The sequence below is a fragment of the Mytilus californianus genome, unplaced genomic scaffold (genome assembly GCF_021869535.1).
Source record: "Mytilus californianus isolate M0D057914Y unplaced genomic scaffold, xbMytCali1.0.p SCAF_3, whole genome shotgun sequence".
Lineage (NCBI taxonomy): Eukaryota > Metazoa > Mollusca > Bivalvia > Mytilida > Mytilidae > Mytilus > Mytilus californianus.
In genome coordinates, this window is record NW_026262679.1 from 46,866,852 (window position 1) to 46,884,296 (window position 17,445).

The 17,445-nt window shown below is 31.4% G+C and overlaps 1 protein-coding gene across 1 annotated transcript in view; it reads right to left on the reverse strand.

Moving 5' to 3' along the window:
• The window catches only part of LOC127734693 (huntingtin-like), a 74,646-nt gene that overhangs the window by 19,838 nt on the left and 37,363 nt on the right, over positions 1 to 17,445 (reverse strand). The window contains exons 25-37 of the mRNA XM_052244685.1: positions 16,608 to 16,756; positions 15,790 to 15,926; positions 14,990 to 15,106; positions 14,521 to 14,643; positions 9,175 to 9,380; positions 7,832 to 7,968; positions 6,631 to 6,859; positions 5,493 to 5,592; positions 4,028 to 4,131; positions 2,889 to 3,141; positions 2,390 to 2,466; positions 1,144 to 1,276; positions 128 to 247 (exon numbers count right to left, since the gene is read on the reverse strand). Of these exons, the coding sequence (XP_052100645.1) occupies positions 128 to 247; positions 1,144 to 1,276; positions 2,390 to 2,466; positions 2,889 to 3,141; positions 4,028 to 4,131; positions 5,493 to 5,592; positions 6,631 to 6,859; positions 7,832 to 7,968; positions 9,175 to 9,380; positions 14,521 to 14,643; positions 14,990 to 15,106; positions 15,790 to 15,926; positions 16,608 to 16,756 (1,885 nt within the window). The remainder of the gene's footprint in view (positions 1 to 127; positions 248 to 1,143; positions 1,277 to 2,389; positions 2,467 to 2,888; positions 3,142 to 4,027; positions 4,132 to 5,492; positions 5,593 to 6,630; positions 6,860 to 7,831; positions 7,969 to 9,174; positions 9,381 to 14,520; positions 14,644 to 14,989; positions 15,107 to 15,789; positions 15,927 to 16,607; positions 16,757 to 17,445) is intronic.

A 17,445-nucleotide genomic window follows, 5' to 3' on the forward strand; every position in this document is an offset into this window, starting at 1 on the left:
CCATACCTTATGTTTGCTATTATATTATAAAAGAAGTGTATTTTCCATAAAGTTTTTTTTCTTTCTCTAATGGTCCAATTTGTCTCCCTTTTAATGTACCATATCATCTGCTGACTCCTCTTCTTACCTTTGTCATTGTTATAGACAAAATATCAGCATAATCAAGCTGTTTTAACAGATGAGCACACTCCCTTGTATCACAGTCTGGTCTATAACATTGTTCCTTCACTACAGATATAAAACATTCCTGTAACGATAAAATATAAAGCTGTTTTAATAGGTGAACTTACTATTTTGTACCAGTTTGGTTTGACATGTTGCTTCTTATCTACTGGCCTTGCAGTTTTAATAATTTCCAGTACAATTATTGTACTCAGACTGAGAATTCAACCAATCAAAATACTGGATACAAATTTTGTAATCTGAGTACTGAGTAAAGTTTTATGACTGAGAGCCCAGTTAAAAACATAAATATCAATTTACATGTTCAGTGAACTGTGAAACTGGGGTAAAAATCATATTTTGGTTTTAAATTTGAAAATTCACATCATAATTTATATATATGTTACTTAGTTTCAAGTTGATGTATTTACAGTAGGTGTTTAATTCATACAGATACAGATTTTTTATGATTATTTATTACAGCTATTTCTTGGTTTTACAATTTTAGACATCTTCATTTTTTGTTGAACACTTTAGAATATCTTTTTAACAAATGACCACAGATATTTTCCAATTGTAGTAACAATCATGTCCACTTTTTGAATGTGTCCTTTCACTGGAATTCTTTGCTTTGAGAAACATAACAGGTGCCACTAGTGGAGTAGGAACTGCTTACCCTTCTAGAGCACCTAGGTTCACCCTCAGTTATAGGTGCTCAATTATCTTTACTTTTTCTTTTAGTGCTTTATGCACTGCTGTTTGCCAACTTCTTTTGGTCATTGTTTTTTCTGTTTTTCTTATACTTTATGAAAAATCTTTTTTTATTTTTAAGAACATTAAAGCAGACAAAACCAGACAGACAGAAAGACAGAGACAGTAGAACAATATGCCCCTCCCTACTAATTTTTATGAAGACGTTTTAAGAGTTTTCACAGATACTGTCTCAATTCATTTTACATTCCGTTTTAGCTGGAATTTTACCTTGTTAGGTTGGATATCTGTAACTTTATCTGGAAGTGTAATCGGATGTGGCCTATCTGTAGAGAAAGACACGTTGTCATCTGGACTTATTTTACATCTAAATTTCTTCAACAAAGACAACAATCTTGCATGTCTGTAAAAAAAAAACATATAAAAAGAACGTTTGTAAAAAATTACTTGCAGCCAAATACTTCTACTACTGGGGTATTTAATGACATTGAATACCCATGAGGGTCTTTCACCATCAGTTGCAGCTAACAGTGCCTCTTCATGCATTAGAACAAGGAGAAAAAAAAGGAAATGCTATTTGTAATATGAAGTTTTTATATCAAATCCATTCAAAGCCTGCTCTTATAATCATATATTCATAGTTTTGAAAATAAAAACAAAGTTAAATAAAATGCTTTGCTGAGCGCAGCCTGATACGACCGCAGAGGTCCAACCCTGAACAGTTTGGGCAAATTTGGACACAATTTTCAAGCTTAATACTGTCTGAATTTGGATTGTGATCAAATTTTTGACATAATATAGGTTTCTGACACAAAATAAATGTGGTCAAAGATCTTACAAATATATTGCACAATACTGTCGATCGAAGATTTCTTCTTGAAAGTTTTCAAAAATTCGAAATTTGAAAAATTTTGAAAAAAAAATATGAATCTCTTAAAAAAATTGGAAAAAAAATCCCCCCCCCCCCCCCCCCCCAATTTTTTGAAACCCCCCCTTGGAGCAATAACCCCAAAACTCAATCCCAGCCTTTCCTTTCGTAGTATGGAACATTGTAATGTCAGAGAGATCCATACACTTACACACAAGTTATTGTCTGGAAACTAGAAAAATGCTTGTTTTTGGTCCCTTTTTGGCCCTTAATTCCTAAACTGTTGGCCCCATAACCCCTAAAATGAATCCCAACCTTCTACTTGTGGTATTAAACATTGTGGTACAATTTCAGAGCAATCGAAATACTTATACACAAGTTAATATCCTGAAACTAGAAAAATGCTTGTTTTGGGCCCCTTTTGGGCCCCTAATTCCTAAACGGTTGGGACCATCATCCCCAAAATCAATCCCAACCTTCCTTTTGTGGTATTAAACCTTCTTAAAAAATTTCATAGAGATCCATTCACTTAAACTAAAGTTATTGTCCGGAAACCAATGTGTCTTCGGACAGAGACGCAGACGATGACATCATACCATTATACGATCCCAAAATTTTTTTTGCAGTCGTATAAAATAATTAACCTACCTTTTTGTGAGTGAGTGGGTTTCCATAAATCTAAAGAGTTTATCTAAATCTTCTAGAGGAAGCTGCATTCTGGCCTCCTACAAATAAACTTTTCAATCAATAATGAACTTGCATTTGAAACAAAGAATAAATGTCAAAAGAGACACAATATCAATGTATTAATCAAATATATAACTGAAAAAAATGTATAAAAACAGAGAATTAACCTGTATTTTATAAAAAAATGTTTCAATAAAGGTATATTTTTCCTTACTGACATTGTATCTTATTTGCATGTATATTACTAACAAATACTAACAGCTGTATATATATATATATATATAGCCTAGTTGGTCCAGTCGTCTGGGGCGCTGGACACAGTGCAGGCGGTGTTGCCACATGTCTCAGATGCTGGGGTTCAAATCCTGCTGATTACTTATTTATCAGGTCTGTATAAAATATCACAAAAGATTTATTCTAAAGCAGTATTTATAGTGCTGTACCAGTACATGATACTAACCTCAACATTATCAGCCAATAACAGCTCCACACGACGACAAGAAATGGTATCACAAATCCTAGAAACTGCTAAATGGTGAGTGTTTAAAAACTTATCAATTAACAAAGTAATTAAAGCTCCTGTCTGAGATAGATGAATAGCCTCTAAACACTTTAAAGTTCTTTTAATCACAGATGGTCTGGTTACATTTCCACATCTGGCATGAATGGCTTGGATAAATAGACTACTAGCTGCTGGGTTTCTGTGTATAGCACTGCAATCAAAATATGGTATAATTTTACTGTCTCTGCAATTTTGAAATATCAGAATGAGTTCAATACATTTTTTCTTGATGTGCACCTTAAAGCAAAAGGTTTAAAAAAAAAAAACATGTCTAGATTTAATTGGGTCAAGAATCACAAAATATTTGTGCAAAAGTTGAATAGTTCTAAATTAAAACTAGTATAATCATTTTTTTCATAAGCTCTATTACAGGATCATCTGTGTGTCCCAAATACCACAAAATTTCACTTTTGACAGAACATTAAGTATTCAGATGCATTTTAGATTAGAAAATTCTATGCATAGCTGAAAGTGGTACAACCTTCAAAATTTGAAATGACACCTTGCACATGTATGCTGATATCATATATGGTTGTGCAAATGTCAATAATCCCCCCCCCCCCCCCCCCAAAAAAAAAAAAAACAGAATTCATCCTATGTGAAAAAAAACCCTAAGTATTAAATTTTAAAGAGACAGTATAAGGTCATTCAATTGCAACTTTGGGAAATTGGAAAGCACAAAATAAAGTTTCACTCATTGCTTTTTAAAACAGCATTTTTTTGTAAAAACCCCTTTTCAAGAGATTGTGAAATACACATCATTTCAAAAATACATGCCAGTGAAAATTTGTATTTCAAGCCAGTTTACAAAAATATATTTTGGTGCAGATTGCATATGGTTTTTAAAGTAATTGAAAGTTTAAATAACAAGTTTTCTTATCCATAAGGAAATATTAATCATTGGGACAGAGTTAAATTCTGAGATGTAAATGTAAAGTTTTAGACAAAGAAAAATGATAATTTAAAATAAATGCAACAGTTTTAAAGCAATAATAAGTCCTGATGAACATGCACAAAAAAACTTTATTATCACCAACCTAACAAAGTCCAGAACTGGCGATTCCTGAACAAGCTCTATCAAATCTCCAACATGATTAATCACTAGCCATGTTAACTGTTCTGCATCACTTAAATTCTCACACTGAAAATTTAAAGTAACATTTGACTTCAACAAATCATAACATTTTTAATACTGGTCTAAATTATTTGATTTTTTCACACATCTATATTAAAGCTTGTGTTATGTGCATTTTTTGGGTAAAATGTTTTCTTCAATTTAATTGAAATATAAATACTGTATTCACACTACACTAACAAGGATCAGACAACATTCTATTCTACTTTCTGGTTTTATGACTATTTCAGGATACTCTGGTCTTTCCGTAACAATACACTCCTTCCAATATTTGGAGGCAGAAATTTCATAGGATGAAGTGATAATTATCAAAACATAATGTAGAAAGAAGCATTGTCAGATCCTTGTAAGCAAAACATGGACACATGATCTGTATTTTTAATCAGATTGGGTTTTCTCATATATTTTTTATTTTAATATGAAACAAATACATATAATCAAAATGCCTTTCAATTTTCTCAACAATCTGAAAATAGAAATGAAACATGTTACGCAGTGAGTTACAAAAATGAGTGAACATTCATTACTCTAAGGTCAGTAGAATGCATACTAGGTTTTCATTAGGGTGCGCTATATATTCAGGTGCGTTTTATGTAAGGAAAAAACACTTCTTCCCCCCAAAAAACGGCCGTGCGCCTTATTTAGGGGTGCGTTTTATTTTCCGCAAAATACGGTATATATTTTTCTAAAAATTTTGAACTTAAAAAACCCAAACAGTATCAAGATACACCTCCTCTTAGCTTAAAGTTTTTTTCCGACAAATTATCTGCATAAATATAAAAGTCTATGTCAAAATATTCAATTTAATTTGGTCAAATGGTAAGTTAACCAAAAACCAGCAAGTTGGAACAGTGAGAATGATGACCTGCTATAAATATTCCGTAAACAATAAGTTAATGAGCAATGGACGTGGAAATGCATCACATGGTGTAGTATGCTCACATGAATCCTGATACCAAATTTCAGGTTGCTCTGATCCTTAGATCCTGGGAAAAATGTGAGGAAAATTTCATATATGGTCATTGTATGAGTATATAAGAATTTGGTACACAGGAAATTAATGAGTGATGAATCTGAAAATGTAAACAGTGTAGCATGGTCACATAAGGCCTTTAACCAGTTTAAGAAAGCTGTGATTTGTAACTCCTGAAAAAATGCAACAGACCATTGAATGGACAGACAGACAGGGGTAAAACAATATACCACCTCCTTCTGAGTGGGGGTATAATTATGTTAGTTATAATGATCTCAAGATCACAAAGTTACTGTTATGAGAAATAAATAAAAATTTAATGTCATATATGGTAGAAGAAAATTTGCCCTTATTCTTTAATTCCATAAAAAAAATAACAAAAGGTTCAACTCACCACATAATCACAAAACAATACCAATCCACCCTGTCTTAAGATCTCTAGATTGCAACACTGGGTGAGTGTTGACAGCTGATTGTCCAAATTTAAGGATTGGCTGGAAGTTAATATTTTCAAAATCAGTAATTCATCCATTTTGAAAAGCTTTACTTACAAAAATTCAGCTTCATAAACAGGTACAAATCAATCAACATAAATATAATTAATACTACATGAAAATCTTGTCAATATGGGAAGAGACGATAGATATTTAAAGTTAAAATACAATGTAAAGATATCTAAGTGAAGAACAATGACATAGTACAACCACCTCAAACCCTGAAAAATGATAATACTGCAGAGGCAAAAAAAGATACAGGCACTCAGAATTTATGTTCTGGTACGTAAAACAAAACCAAACTATTGCAATTTCTATTCAAACATATTGTAAAATTGGTAAATTCAATAGTAAAGGCAAAAATGGGTAAAATCCAAGCCTAAAAACTGTATAAATATTATAAAAACTATCAAATTCATACTGTTTCAAATATATATAAATGCCCTGAAAATTAAAATATTTATTTCTGGACTAAATAAGATTTAAATTTTTTTCACAGTTCTTTCACAATAAACTTTGTAATTATCTTGATTTTCATGTTAATACCAATTAGACAACAATATAACCACAAAAATTCACCAAAAATAAACAATTTTATACTTTGGTCTGGTAATCTTCCAATATGAATAAAAAGAGATGTGGAATGACTCAACAATCATGTAGCAATCCAACAACACAACACTCTACATAAGACATGAAACAATCAACATATGATCTTTAGAGGTATCTATAATATCAAGACTATTCACTTGGTGAGAGTCTTGAAAAGTTTACATGTTAACAGAGACTATCAAAAATCTTAAATCAACAAAAAAGATAAAAATAGGACCGAAGAAAACCAAAGAAAGATTAAGGACTAAACTTCAAAAAGACACTTGAAAATGTGGTAATGCAAAAACTGTAGTTTTTTAAATAAAACCTCCCTTTTTCAATCTCAATAAGCAGCCTTTTTTTTAAAAAGGCAGTATTTCTAAAAAGTATAGCTTATCAATAAATATCATAATCTAACGCTATTTCAGGTATAATGTATACCCTTACCTCATTCCAGGTTTGAGGTATCTTTTGGGTGTCTGCATAACATCAGACCACAGAATCTGATCATCAAAGTTCAACAGAATCAGAATGTTACACCACTGTAATGTCAAGGTCGGAGATGTCATGGAGAAGGACAAGAAGTACTGATTTAACTGTTTGATATTGTAGAGGCATTCTGGAGATTCTTGACTGGATATCTGCATAGAACATGTGGCTACTTTTCTAAACATCCCTATAAGATAAACATGACAATACATGCATGAAGAATCTTTTTTTTTAACTTAAGAAATTATAAGGTGTCTTTTCCCATGTTACATTATATAAAATAAGGAGATGTGGTATGAATGTCATTGACAGAACTATTCACCATAGCCCAAATGATGTAGATGTTAGCAACTATCTGCCCCCATACCGCCTTCAACAATGAGCAAAACCAATACTGCATAGCAAGCTATAAAGACATGACAAAATGTAAAACAATTCAATTGAGAAAACCAACAGCCTGATTTATGTACAAAACAACAAACGGAAAACAAATAGGATAAAACCTCTTATACAGTAAACTATAATTTGCAGGCTGGATATTGGAAAAGAATATTAAGGAGATCTGGGGAACATGTCAAAGAGACAGCCAACCAACAACACATAACAACCAAAATACATCTAGTGTTTGCTTAACATTTAATAGGAAATAATTAATCTTACTACAGTTCATTGAAGCAAACTATACTCTTTAGTTTAGCGAATATTGCAATATTTTCATTTTTGTAACTTCTAAAATTCAAACTATCAAGTGAAAGGATTTCATTAAAATGAAAGCATTGATGATTAAACTACATTTGAGCATCAATCCTAGTTATGTTCACCTCCTAGTTAATGTACCTACAATCTTGTTCATTCATTGACAGTAAAATTAACAATTCTTTTTCTACAATTCAATGTATATATAATATTGTTTTGAATTAAAAAAAAAAATGAAATAAGGGCTGTTCCAAAAAATACTATGTCCCCCCAAGGGAAGGCAATTTTTAAAAATTTTATGTGGGTGGTTGTATTTGAAATTACAAATGCAAAGGGAGTGTTTTTCTTATTTTTTATTTCTGTGGGTGGTGGGGGTTAAAAAAAAGTGCCGTCTCTGGAGGGGACATAGTATTTTCTGGAACAGCCCTAAGCAGAATATCAGTTTGTGTTTTGTATAACTTACCTGACTGAAACATATGTGTAATATACAAGAGAAGTTGTGAGAGCTGTATCATCAGGAAGTCACATGACTCCATTCCTGTTATCCCATGATTCCTGTTGATTGCATCAACACATCTACCAATTATCTGTATCAGAAACCTACAAAAGGAAAAATATGACAGAATTTAGAAAAAATATGTCATATTTTTCACACCAGTTGCAAATTTTTTCCCTTCAAGTATTTTGCAGAAAATGACACAGCGGGGGCTAAAAAAAAAACCAAACAATTACATAATATGTGTAGAACTCTCCATTCCAGAAATATTTCTCAGATTGGATTTTTGACTTCATGAACATATAAGATAAGCTAACCTATATTAAAATTAAAAAAAAACTCTATCCAGACAACATGCTTAATAATGGGATATTTGTAAAAGTCAAAGCCCACTTAAACTAGACAAAGTGATGCACCCACACTCCAATCTGAAGTTACTGTATTATAACACAGTCAATGTAGGACTTGCTTTGAGATATTATTGTGTCTGGGCGACACAAATGATGCCCCCGCAGATGCAAAGTGTTATTTTAAAATACACAAAGTTGAGCATGGGAGCACATAGGCCTATGGTTCACTATAGGAGGAGTTGACCGGAAACGCTATGCACCTCTTATGCAAGTAAATACTTCAAAAAATGACAAAGTTCAACTATCTCCCAAAAGAGCAAATATTAACAAAAATCAAAACCCTGACCACATGCACACCTCCAATATATGTACAAACAGCCAGCAAAGTGAAAACTTCCTAGCATTCAAACTGTAGGAGGAGTTATCTGGAAATGCTCCTCTTATGCATGTAAATACTCCAAAAAATGACAAAGTTCAACTATCTCCCAAAAGAGCAAATATTAATAAAAGTCAAAACCCTGATCACATGCACACCTTCAAAATATGTACAAACAGCCAGCAAAGTGAAAACTTCCTAGCATTCAAACTGTAGGAGGAGTTAACCGGAATAACTATATACCCATAATGGGATGGACGGAAGGATGGATAGACGGAAGGACAGACCGAAGGACAGGGGTAAAACAATATGCCCCAACTTTTAATTGCGGGGGCATAAAGATGCTTCCCCAATTTCATGTTTGCCTGATTCTTCTAAGCTTTAAAAATCTGTTTTTGAATTTCATGGGAACGCAACAAGAACTGAGGGCATGACCTACAAAACAACCAAGGATGACAACCTGTTGACTTTAAAACTGCATACCCTCCACAACTTTGTTTTGTTAGGTATTATTAAAGGGGACCAGATTGTGAAAATAGAATCAGTAAATTACACATTTGACGTCTCAAATTTTAAACACTTACCAAGCTATAGTTTCCTCTGGAGTGAAGGCTAATACCAAAAGTCTCTCCTCTTCTGAAAGTTCTGAGGCAGTCACTTTGAACACAGTTAGCTTTAGTTTTAACTCCTGCATCCTGGTCAGAATGACTTCCTCCTTTGAGTGAGCCATTAGTACCCTTAGTAAAGATAAAACCATACAGAGCCATCGCTGCAGACTTTCTACAGATCCCTGTAATACATAGTAAATAAAACTCATCAAAGATACCAGGCTTGTAATTTTGTACGCCAGACAGGCACTTTAAATGTCTACAAAAGACTCATCGGTGACGCTCGAATTAAAAAAGTTAAATGGCCAAATAAAGTACAAATTGAAGAGCATTGAAGACCAAATATTCCGAAAGGTTTTGAAAAATACAGCTAAAGTAATGTGTCATCACAAATTAATTGGATATATCTTTTCATATTTACTTTTAATTCCTGAATTTTTCAGATGAAAAAAGTATAATGTTGGTCACACACATCAAAACATACTGATCATTGGGTAGATTGGCTTTAGACAGAGAATAATAAAATTTAAGAACTATCAATAAAGAATAAATCTCAAATTGTTCGTGTTTGACATTTTGACCAACAGGATTATAGAGACAAAATTCCTGGCTGATATGAAATTAAAATAAAGCCTTGTTTTAATGTTTTTCTAATCTCATATTATATTTTATTCTGCAATATTTTTTAGTGTTCTTCTATTTTACATTTCGGATATTCAGTATTCAATGTTGGTGTATCTGCCTCACTATTCTAAATTTCATGATTTAACAAATGTACAGGATAAGCCTGAAGACAGACAGGAAGGGAGGACATTGAAACGTGTAAAACAATGATTTTATCTGTTATAATTACAAACAATTATCTCACTAATAAAGTGTACAACACATGTAATTACATGTAATTATTCCACTAATAAAGTGTTACATTTCTCCAGCTTCAATCTTTTTTGTTTCATTACGTGTGAAATATGGAATTATTGGATATCTTATCAAATTTATTTCTAATTCCTTAACTTTTTTGATGAGAAAAGTATAATGTTGGTCACAAACGTCTAACATACTAAGCATAGGGTGTATAGGCTTTTGACAGAGAATGACTAAATCAAAGAACCATCTGTACATAATAAATCTGAACTTTTTTGTGCTTGACATTTTGACCAAAAGGGTAACCAAGACAAAATTCATAGCTAATATCAAATAAAAATAATTCTATGTTTGAATTGTTTTTCTGATCTCACATCTTATATTTTTTTGTTCAGCAATATTTTTTAGTGCTCATCTATTTTACATTTTGGATATTCAGTATTCAATTTAGGTGTATCTGCTTCACTATTCTAATTTTCATGATTTAACAAATGTACAGGAAAAGCCTGAAGACAGACAGGAAAGGATGACATTGAAAAAAGTGCAAAACAATGATTTTATCTGTTATAATTACAAACAATTATCTCACTAATAAAGTGTACAACACATGTAATTACATGTAATTATTCCACTAATATACTGTTAAACAATGATTCCATCTATTATACACATGTAATTACATGTAATCATTCCACTAATAAAGTGTTACATTTCTACAGCTTCAATCTTTTTTTTATTATTATGTGTGAATTATATCACTAGTAAATCATATTTCCTACAGGTTATGAAATGGGAAAATAATCATATTGTTATCATTTCTAATTATGTTTGTCAAAATATCACAAGAAGTTTACATATCATAACACAATATTAATTATCAAATCAAAAGTCATATTTTGAAATTTGATCAACAAATTGTACTGTTTTTATCTTCACAATTCTATAAAATATCACAACATGAGTTCTATTCCTCTTTTTTCCGATATACACATCCTGTGAAAATATTTCATGAATGATTTTTCCAGATCCTAAAGCTTTCTGTTTTCAAAAGAAAATAAATGCTCAATTGACTTAAGAGTTTGCAAATTTTATAGTTTAAACAAAAATTACCTTCAATCAAGTCAAGAGTGATGTATATTTAATTTTGAAGAATAAAAATAAAAAATATTGTATGATGCTTTTGTATTTTTTGCGATGCAAATATGTTTAATCAAGTAAAGAGAGAACATTTACTGTTAGGTGTATTTTCCTAAAATTCAGATGACACAGAATATGAAAAAAAAACCTGAAACCACCTGAAAATGACTGAGTTTTGAAATTTTAATTCTACACATGTGTTATTATTTCATATTATGCAGCCATATCAATGGAAAAAAAAAGAGCAATGAATTCATAACAAAACTGTCAAACATACTGGAAATTCTCAGAATTGTACATATTTTCCATCTTATTTCAAATTCAGAAAAAAAATCCTGGCATCAAGCATCTGTTATATCTTTTTTTCCTGTTCTTAACATTCCTAGATCTGAATTATTTCACAACTTTTAACTTAAAAATCATTTGTGTAATATAAATATAGCATTGCAATACTCAGAGAAAAGAGAAACTTCATTTTTAATTCAAATATATTATTAAAATTTATTGTTAATTTAAAAAAAAAATAACACAATTACAAGGTTACAAAATTACCCTAAAAAAATCAAATTTGCACTTTAAATATTTAACAGATTTTATAATATACTAGACTGCATTTTATTATTTTAATTTCTTTGCTATAAAAATACACAACTAGTCCCAATTTTACAATCAAAATGGGTTTTTCTTTATTGGAAATACATAAAATCTTTTTTTCTTTTCAAATATAAAATTCAAATATATTCAAAATAAAAAAAACATCATTAACTGCTTTAGGCAATGTTTTCCTTTAGTTAATTGACCAATACTGTATTAACACCTAAACATATCATCTGACTATTGGAGAATAATTACTGCACCTCATTGACCAATCAAATCGATCCATCAATTTAAAATCCTGTTACAAAGTAATTATCATTTAATTACTGGTCATCAAATTATTACTCCAAACTAATATAAATATGACAACTTTCAGAAGTACAACACAAACATTTTCTACTTCAATATCATCACTGATAATCATAAGTAGTGTTTAAAGATGGAATATACAAATCAATCTACTCCTTTTTTCAATGGAGGTTTTCCTGGATTTATCTACCAATCTCATCACAGTCTACCTGGATTCGCAAGTTTTCCACATGTTTATAAAAGTACAACTACAAATCAACAATTGAGTGACAAGGCCAAGGCATTTACTATTGATGCTCTGTTAGGAGAACAGGAAAATAAGAAACTAAAGATACAACAACAGTATTCTGGTTGTAATCAAATATCTAAAGATCAGCTCGGCTTTGGAAATGACCATATCACACCCGTGAAGACACAAGGTACTTTAATAAAGCAAGAGCCTAGGATGAGAACAGCAGACAACCAAGTAACAGAGAGAAGCTATATTAACAGTTATATACCCATCAAAACTGAAGATGGATCTGAAGGTCACTTGCTTCCTTACAAAAACTTTCTGCCTGTTGCACCATACTTCAGTCCAATGATGACTGGTGGATTTTTCAGACCTGAGGAATGTTACAGTCCAATGACAAAGGAGAGTCACGGAACACCTGCAGGACTAAAATGCATGTACAAGACTCCTGTCGATTCCCAAAAGAGATGCAGCAACATGAACAACAGCAATTTATGTACACCAGAGTCAAAGAATACCAGTTTATTATCATCAGATGGATATTTCACCCCAAAAGATCAAGGTTATGTTTCCTGTTTTGGAGGTAGGAAAGTCATGTCTTCTGTCAGCAGACGACATGATAGACCACATCCATATTTGTCACCAAGACAAAATCTGACAACACCTGATAAAACTGACTTACAACTACCCTTTCTATCAGGTAAGTGATCTATACCTCATATAATAATTATTATCACTATTTTCTTAAATTTTTATTTTGATTTTTTTGGTGATAATTTTCCATATCAAGCAACTAGACTGAGAATAGTTTCATAGACATTTATTATGAAAATAGCAATAAACAGATTATATATGGTCTTTAAACTTGAGAAAGTTCCTCCCTTATCATAAACCAACAACATTTGCAAGAACAAAATTATCCCGAAAGGGACTATTTAAACTTCCTGTAAATAAAGAACTCATGAATCTTTAAAATCTATAAAAAAAACCTGAAAAAAATCTGTAAATTTGTTCTATTATTGTAGAAACCAAGCAACACACAGTAGGAAAGTCAGCTAAAGGAAAGAGAAACAGAACAGCATTTACAGCTCATCAATTACATGCTCTGGAAATGGAATTTGAAAAACAACAATACCTTGTGGGAGAGGAAAGGTTTGTTTGTTTTGTTTATTAGATCAAAGATCATTTGCATAGCTTATCTCCTCCTATTCTTTCTTTGCCAATTATTGTTATTTACAATGGTTATCTACACATTCAATAAATCTAGAAGCCTAACAACTGAAACTTACAATAATTTTTAACACCTAAGTATGTAGCTTTCTTTATCAAATTATGATATATAATGATTGCAAGTAAATGGGTAGATTTAAACCTTTTTTGTATGAAAATCATAAGGAGTATGTACATTGTCTATCTGCAGAGGTTTTGTGAGTGTGGAACATGAAGGCATAACTACCACTTGACATAAATCCAAGGCGAAACTCAAACTAAAATTTCTCTTTTATTTCAGAATTGAATTTGCAGCATCCCTCAACCTGACTGTATTACAAGTTAAAGTCTGGTTCCAGAACAGAAGAATTAAATGGAGAAAGGAACAATTAGAACAGGGGAAAATCAACTGAACAAATCTGAATAAAACAGGAAACTCTGATGTACAACAAATACATGGCATCCAAGCCCTGGAAAAGTGTGTATCAAAGATACATGTATGGAGAACTGAAATATATTCAGTAAACACAGGAGGATCACAGCTACAATAGAAGGATTTCATGACCATGGTAACAAGACATATGAACTTCCAAGTCTATTTTAAGAAAAAGTGGTAATTATAGACTTGCATCAAGTTATAAACAGTAATAGCAAATGATATCTTTGCAGATAATTAATGAACTACTGAGAGTGTTAAAAAATGTTACCAAATGTTTTATGGAAAAACAAAAAAATCATGAAGAAGTGTGAAGTGAACTCTAATATATTAGTGCTATTTTTTTTGTTATTTTGATTAAACAAATGATGACGAATGAATGTACGAAAATAAATCTATGAAAAAACATGTATAGTATGTCAATTTATTTTCTTAAGCCAGACTAAAGCATAAAATGCACAAAGCATTTTAGGAAGGCAGCTTGTTTGTTTATCAAAGTTAACTCCCTTGATATAGCAAAATCTTACACTTTACTCACCAAGGTATCAGGGGTTTGTAACAATGTCTTCAGCAATATATCTACTGGTCTGAATACAATAGGAGCTAGGGATTCAAACAGTCTGTGTAATACATCTAAAGAAGCAGCATTATCCATATTTATCTGAAAAAACATGTCATTTAATGTCAGTAAAATCAGACTAATAATGGAGTTATACAGGGTCATGTGACCATCACAATACATACAATTTTTAAATATCATTTACTATTAGGTAATCTATTTACTGCTTGTCAGTATATGCCAATATAGTGTTTTCTTTATTTAAATTTGATTCAAAATGCAAAAATTCTTGGAGGAGTCTGTGCTGGTGGTTGATTTGGTGTGTTGTACTATCCAAGGTAATAGCTGTTATTCTTTGCATGTATAATAGTATGATAACACACGTTATCGGTCTTAAAAATTTTCTACCTCTGCACAAGGATCCTACTATCAATTTATCCAAACTTACCTGTTGTCTAGCTAGAGAGGGTAATATAACATCTGTAATCTGTCTAGATAAACGTTTCCATCTCTCCTCACTCTCTTTATGACTTTGTTGTAATACAATGACTAGGATGTCTAAAGTCTACAAAAGATGTCCATTCATGTATTCATTTTTTGATTTATTTTCCCTTATATTTGTGAAAAACAAAACTTTTGTCATGTTTTGTTGGAGTAGTGGTTGGTATCTATAAAAATAATTTATTTCCTTATTCTGATATATTAAAATGGGATATAGTTAGTTATATAGAGACTTAAAGATTTTCTGTTTCAGTTGATGTTCATCCATAGTTCCATATAATGTATTAACTGCATTACGAATAGTGTCCCCTACTTTGAATTAAGTAAAATACAAAAAAATCATTATCATGTCACCATTTTATAAAAAGAAAATTCCTGTTCATGTGTCTTGTTAATTAAAAACTTACATATGCAGTATTAGAATAACCTTGTTTTTGAATTTTTCGCATAATTTTGTGAACTGTTAAAAAATACACTACTATGAAATGTCCCATAGTTAGATTGATTGGTGTTTAACGCCAATTTCAAAACTATTATGCTATTTTGTGACAGTCAGTTTTTATTGGTAGAGAAAGAAACACGACTTTCAGTAGGAAAACTGACAATCCTAGTCAAATTAATACTGAAGTCAAGCACACCTGCTAAGTACTAGATTAGATAATCTCAGTATTGACAGGCTAGTGATACTGTAGTTTGACTACATGAGACTCTCGGCCATCGAGGCCCCTAAAATGTCCCAAACCTTACCTGATAGTATTGGATGAGTCTGAGTAACATAGACACTATAACTTCTCTCTGTGTTTCTAAATCTTTACTGATGTCAGCCTTGTTGACTCCACGTAACAAGAACAAATCATATACAATGGGCTTTAAGGCAGGAATAGCTGAAATAATGAAGTTTAATATGAGATGTGTTGCCTGGTAAAACAACTTCAACATTGTTATTGTTTTATTGACATGAAGGATCAATTCTAAGTGAACTGTAAAAATGATTTTAAAAATGTTGTATTATCAGAAAAATTTACAGAAAAAAAAATCATATTGTTGAACAAAAGTCAAAATATTGTCAACTCATGTGTCAAATAGCTGAAATTTTGACAAATACATTTAAGATATTTATGCCATGTTCCTGTATAGTAAGAAGTATGCTGAACATTGGATATCAACACAGTATGATAAATTGGTTTCATATATTAGCACTGAAATCAAATCAAATTTGTTTATGAAGTTAAAGAAGCCAAAAAAAAGGACAATGTTTAAAAAAGTCCTGACATTATTTTTCCACTTTCATCCTACTTATTTTAGCTACATGTCATTCATTATGATACAGATACAGTGAAGATATGTATGTTATCAAAGTTCTAAGAATTATTTAAAGTAGTCCATTGATTTTTTGTCCATTTTTGGGGTTGATATGGATGTAGATAACCAAATACCTATGTCACAAATGATTTCATTCTTGTGAACTGGAATAATGTTTTTTTCAATTCAGCAGTTTTTTGTGTCTTATCATGTAATTTCAGAGAAAAAAAATATTTACTTTTGACAACAATGGCAATATTTACCATGTGTTACAGGATCCAGTCCACTAGCCATTATGCCATCACATAACTGTATAATCTTAGGCATCATTATCACTGATTTACTGTGGAACTTCTCATAGGACAACATAACCAGGAAGTTAAATATGTTAGGTATCAGATCTTCTGAATCTCTGAAATAGAAAGTAGAACCAAGTGTAAACAACATCACCAGGAAGTTAAATATGTTAGGTATCAGATCTTCTGAATCTCTGGAATAGAAAGTAGAACCAAGTGTAAACAACATAACCAGGAAGTTAAATATGTTAGGTAACAGATCCTCTAATTCATCATTTGAAGAAAATAGTCCATGCTGCAATAGTTTACGGAAGCTCAATATGATCAAAATACCCAAAATTAAGAATTTCTATGTTTCTATTTAGCAAACTTTAATCTTCAAATTGAAATGGTAATTTTATTGTCTTTACATCATCTTAACACTTACATAAGATGTTCTTCCTCATGTTTGGAACATATCTGGACTTTACATATGCTTGCTTGTGTGCATCATCAGATAAGGTTCATGAAACAACACAAGAAGTCACTTCCTAGAAGCCCCATTTTCCATTGCTTGAGCCTTATAAATTTGGCAGAATACCATTAGACATAGCCTGGATTTGTTGCAGATGTCAATCCATAGAACAGCATAACAGGTTTTTTTTAACAAATAATAGGCAATCTTGACTAATTGTCTGACATAGAAGTGCTGACAGGGGGACAGAGAGACAGAGTGATTACTATAGGGCCTTGCTGACTAGTTAGCAGGACCCTAATAAAAATTTAAATTATGATGTTACATTACTTTCAGTTTGATATATGAAAC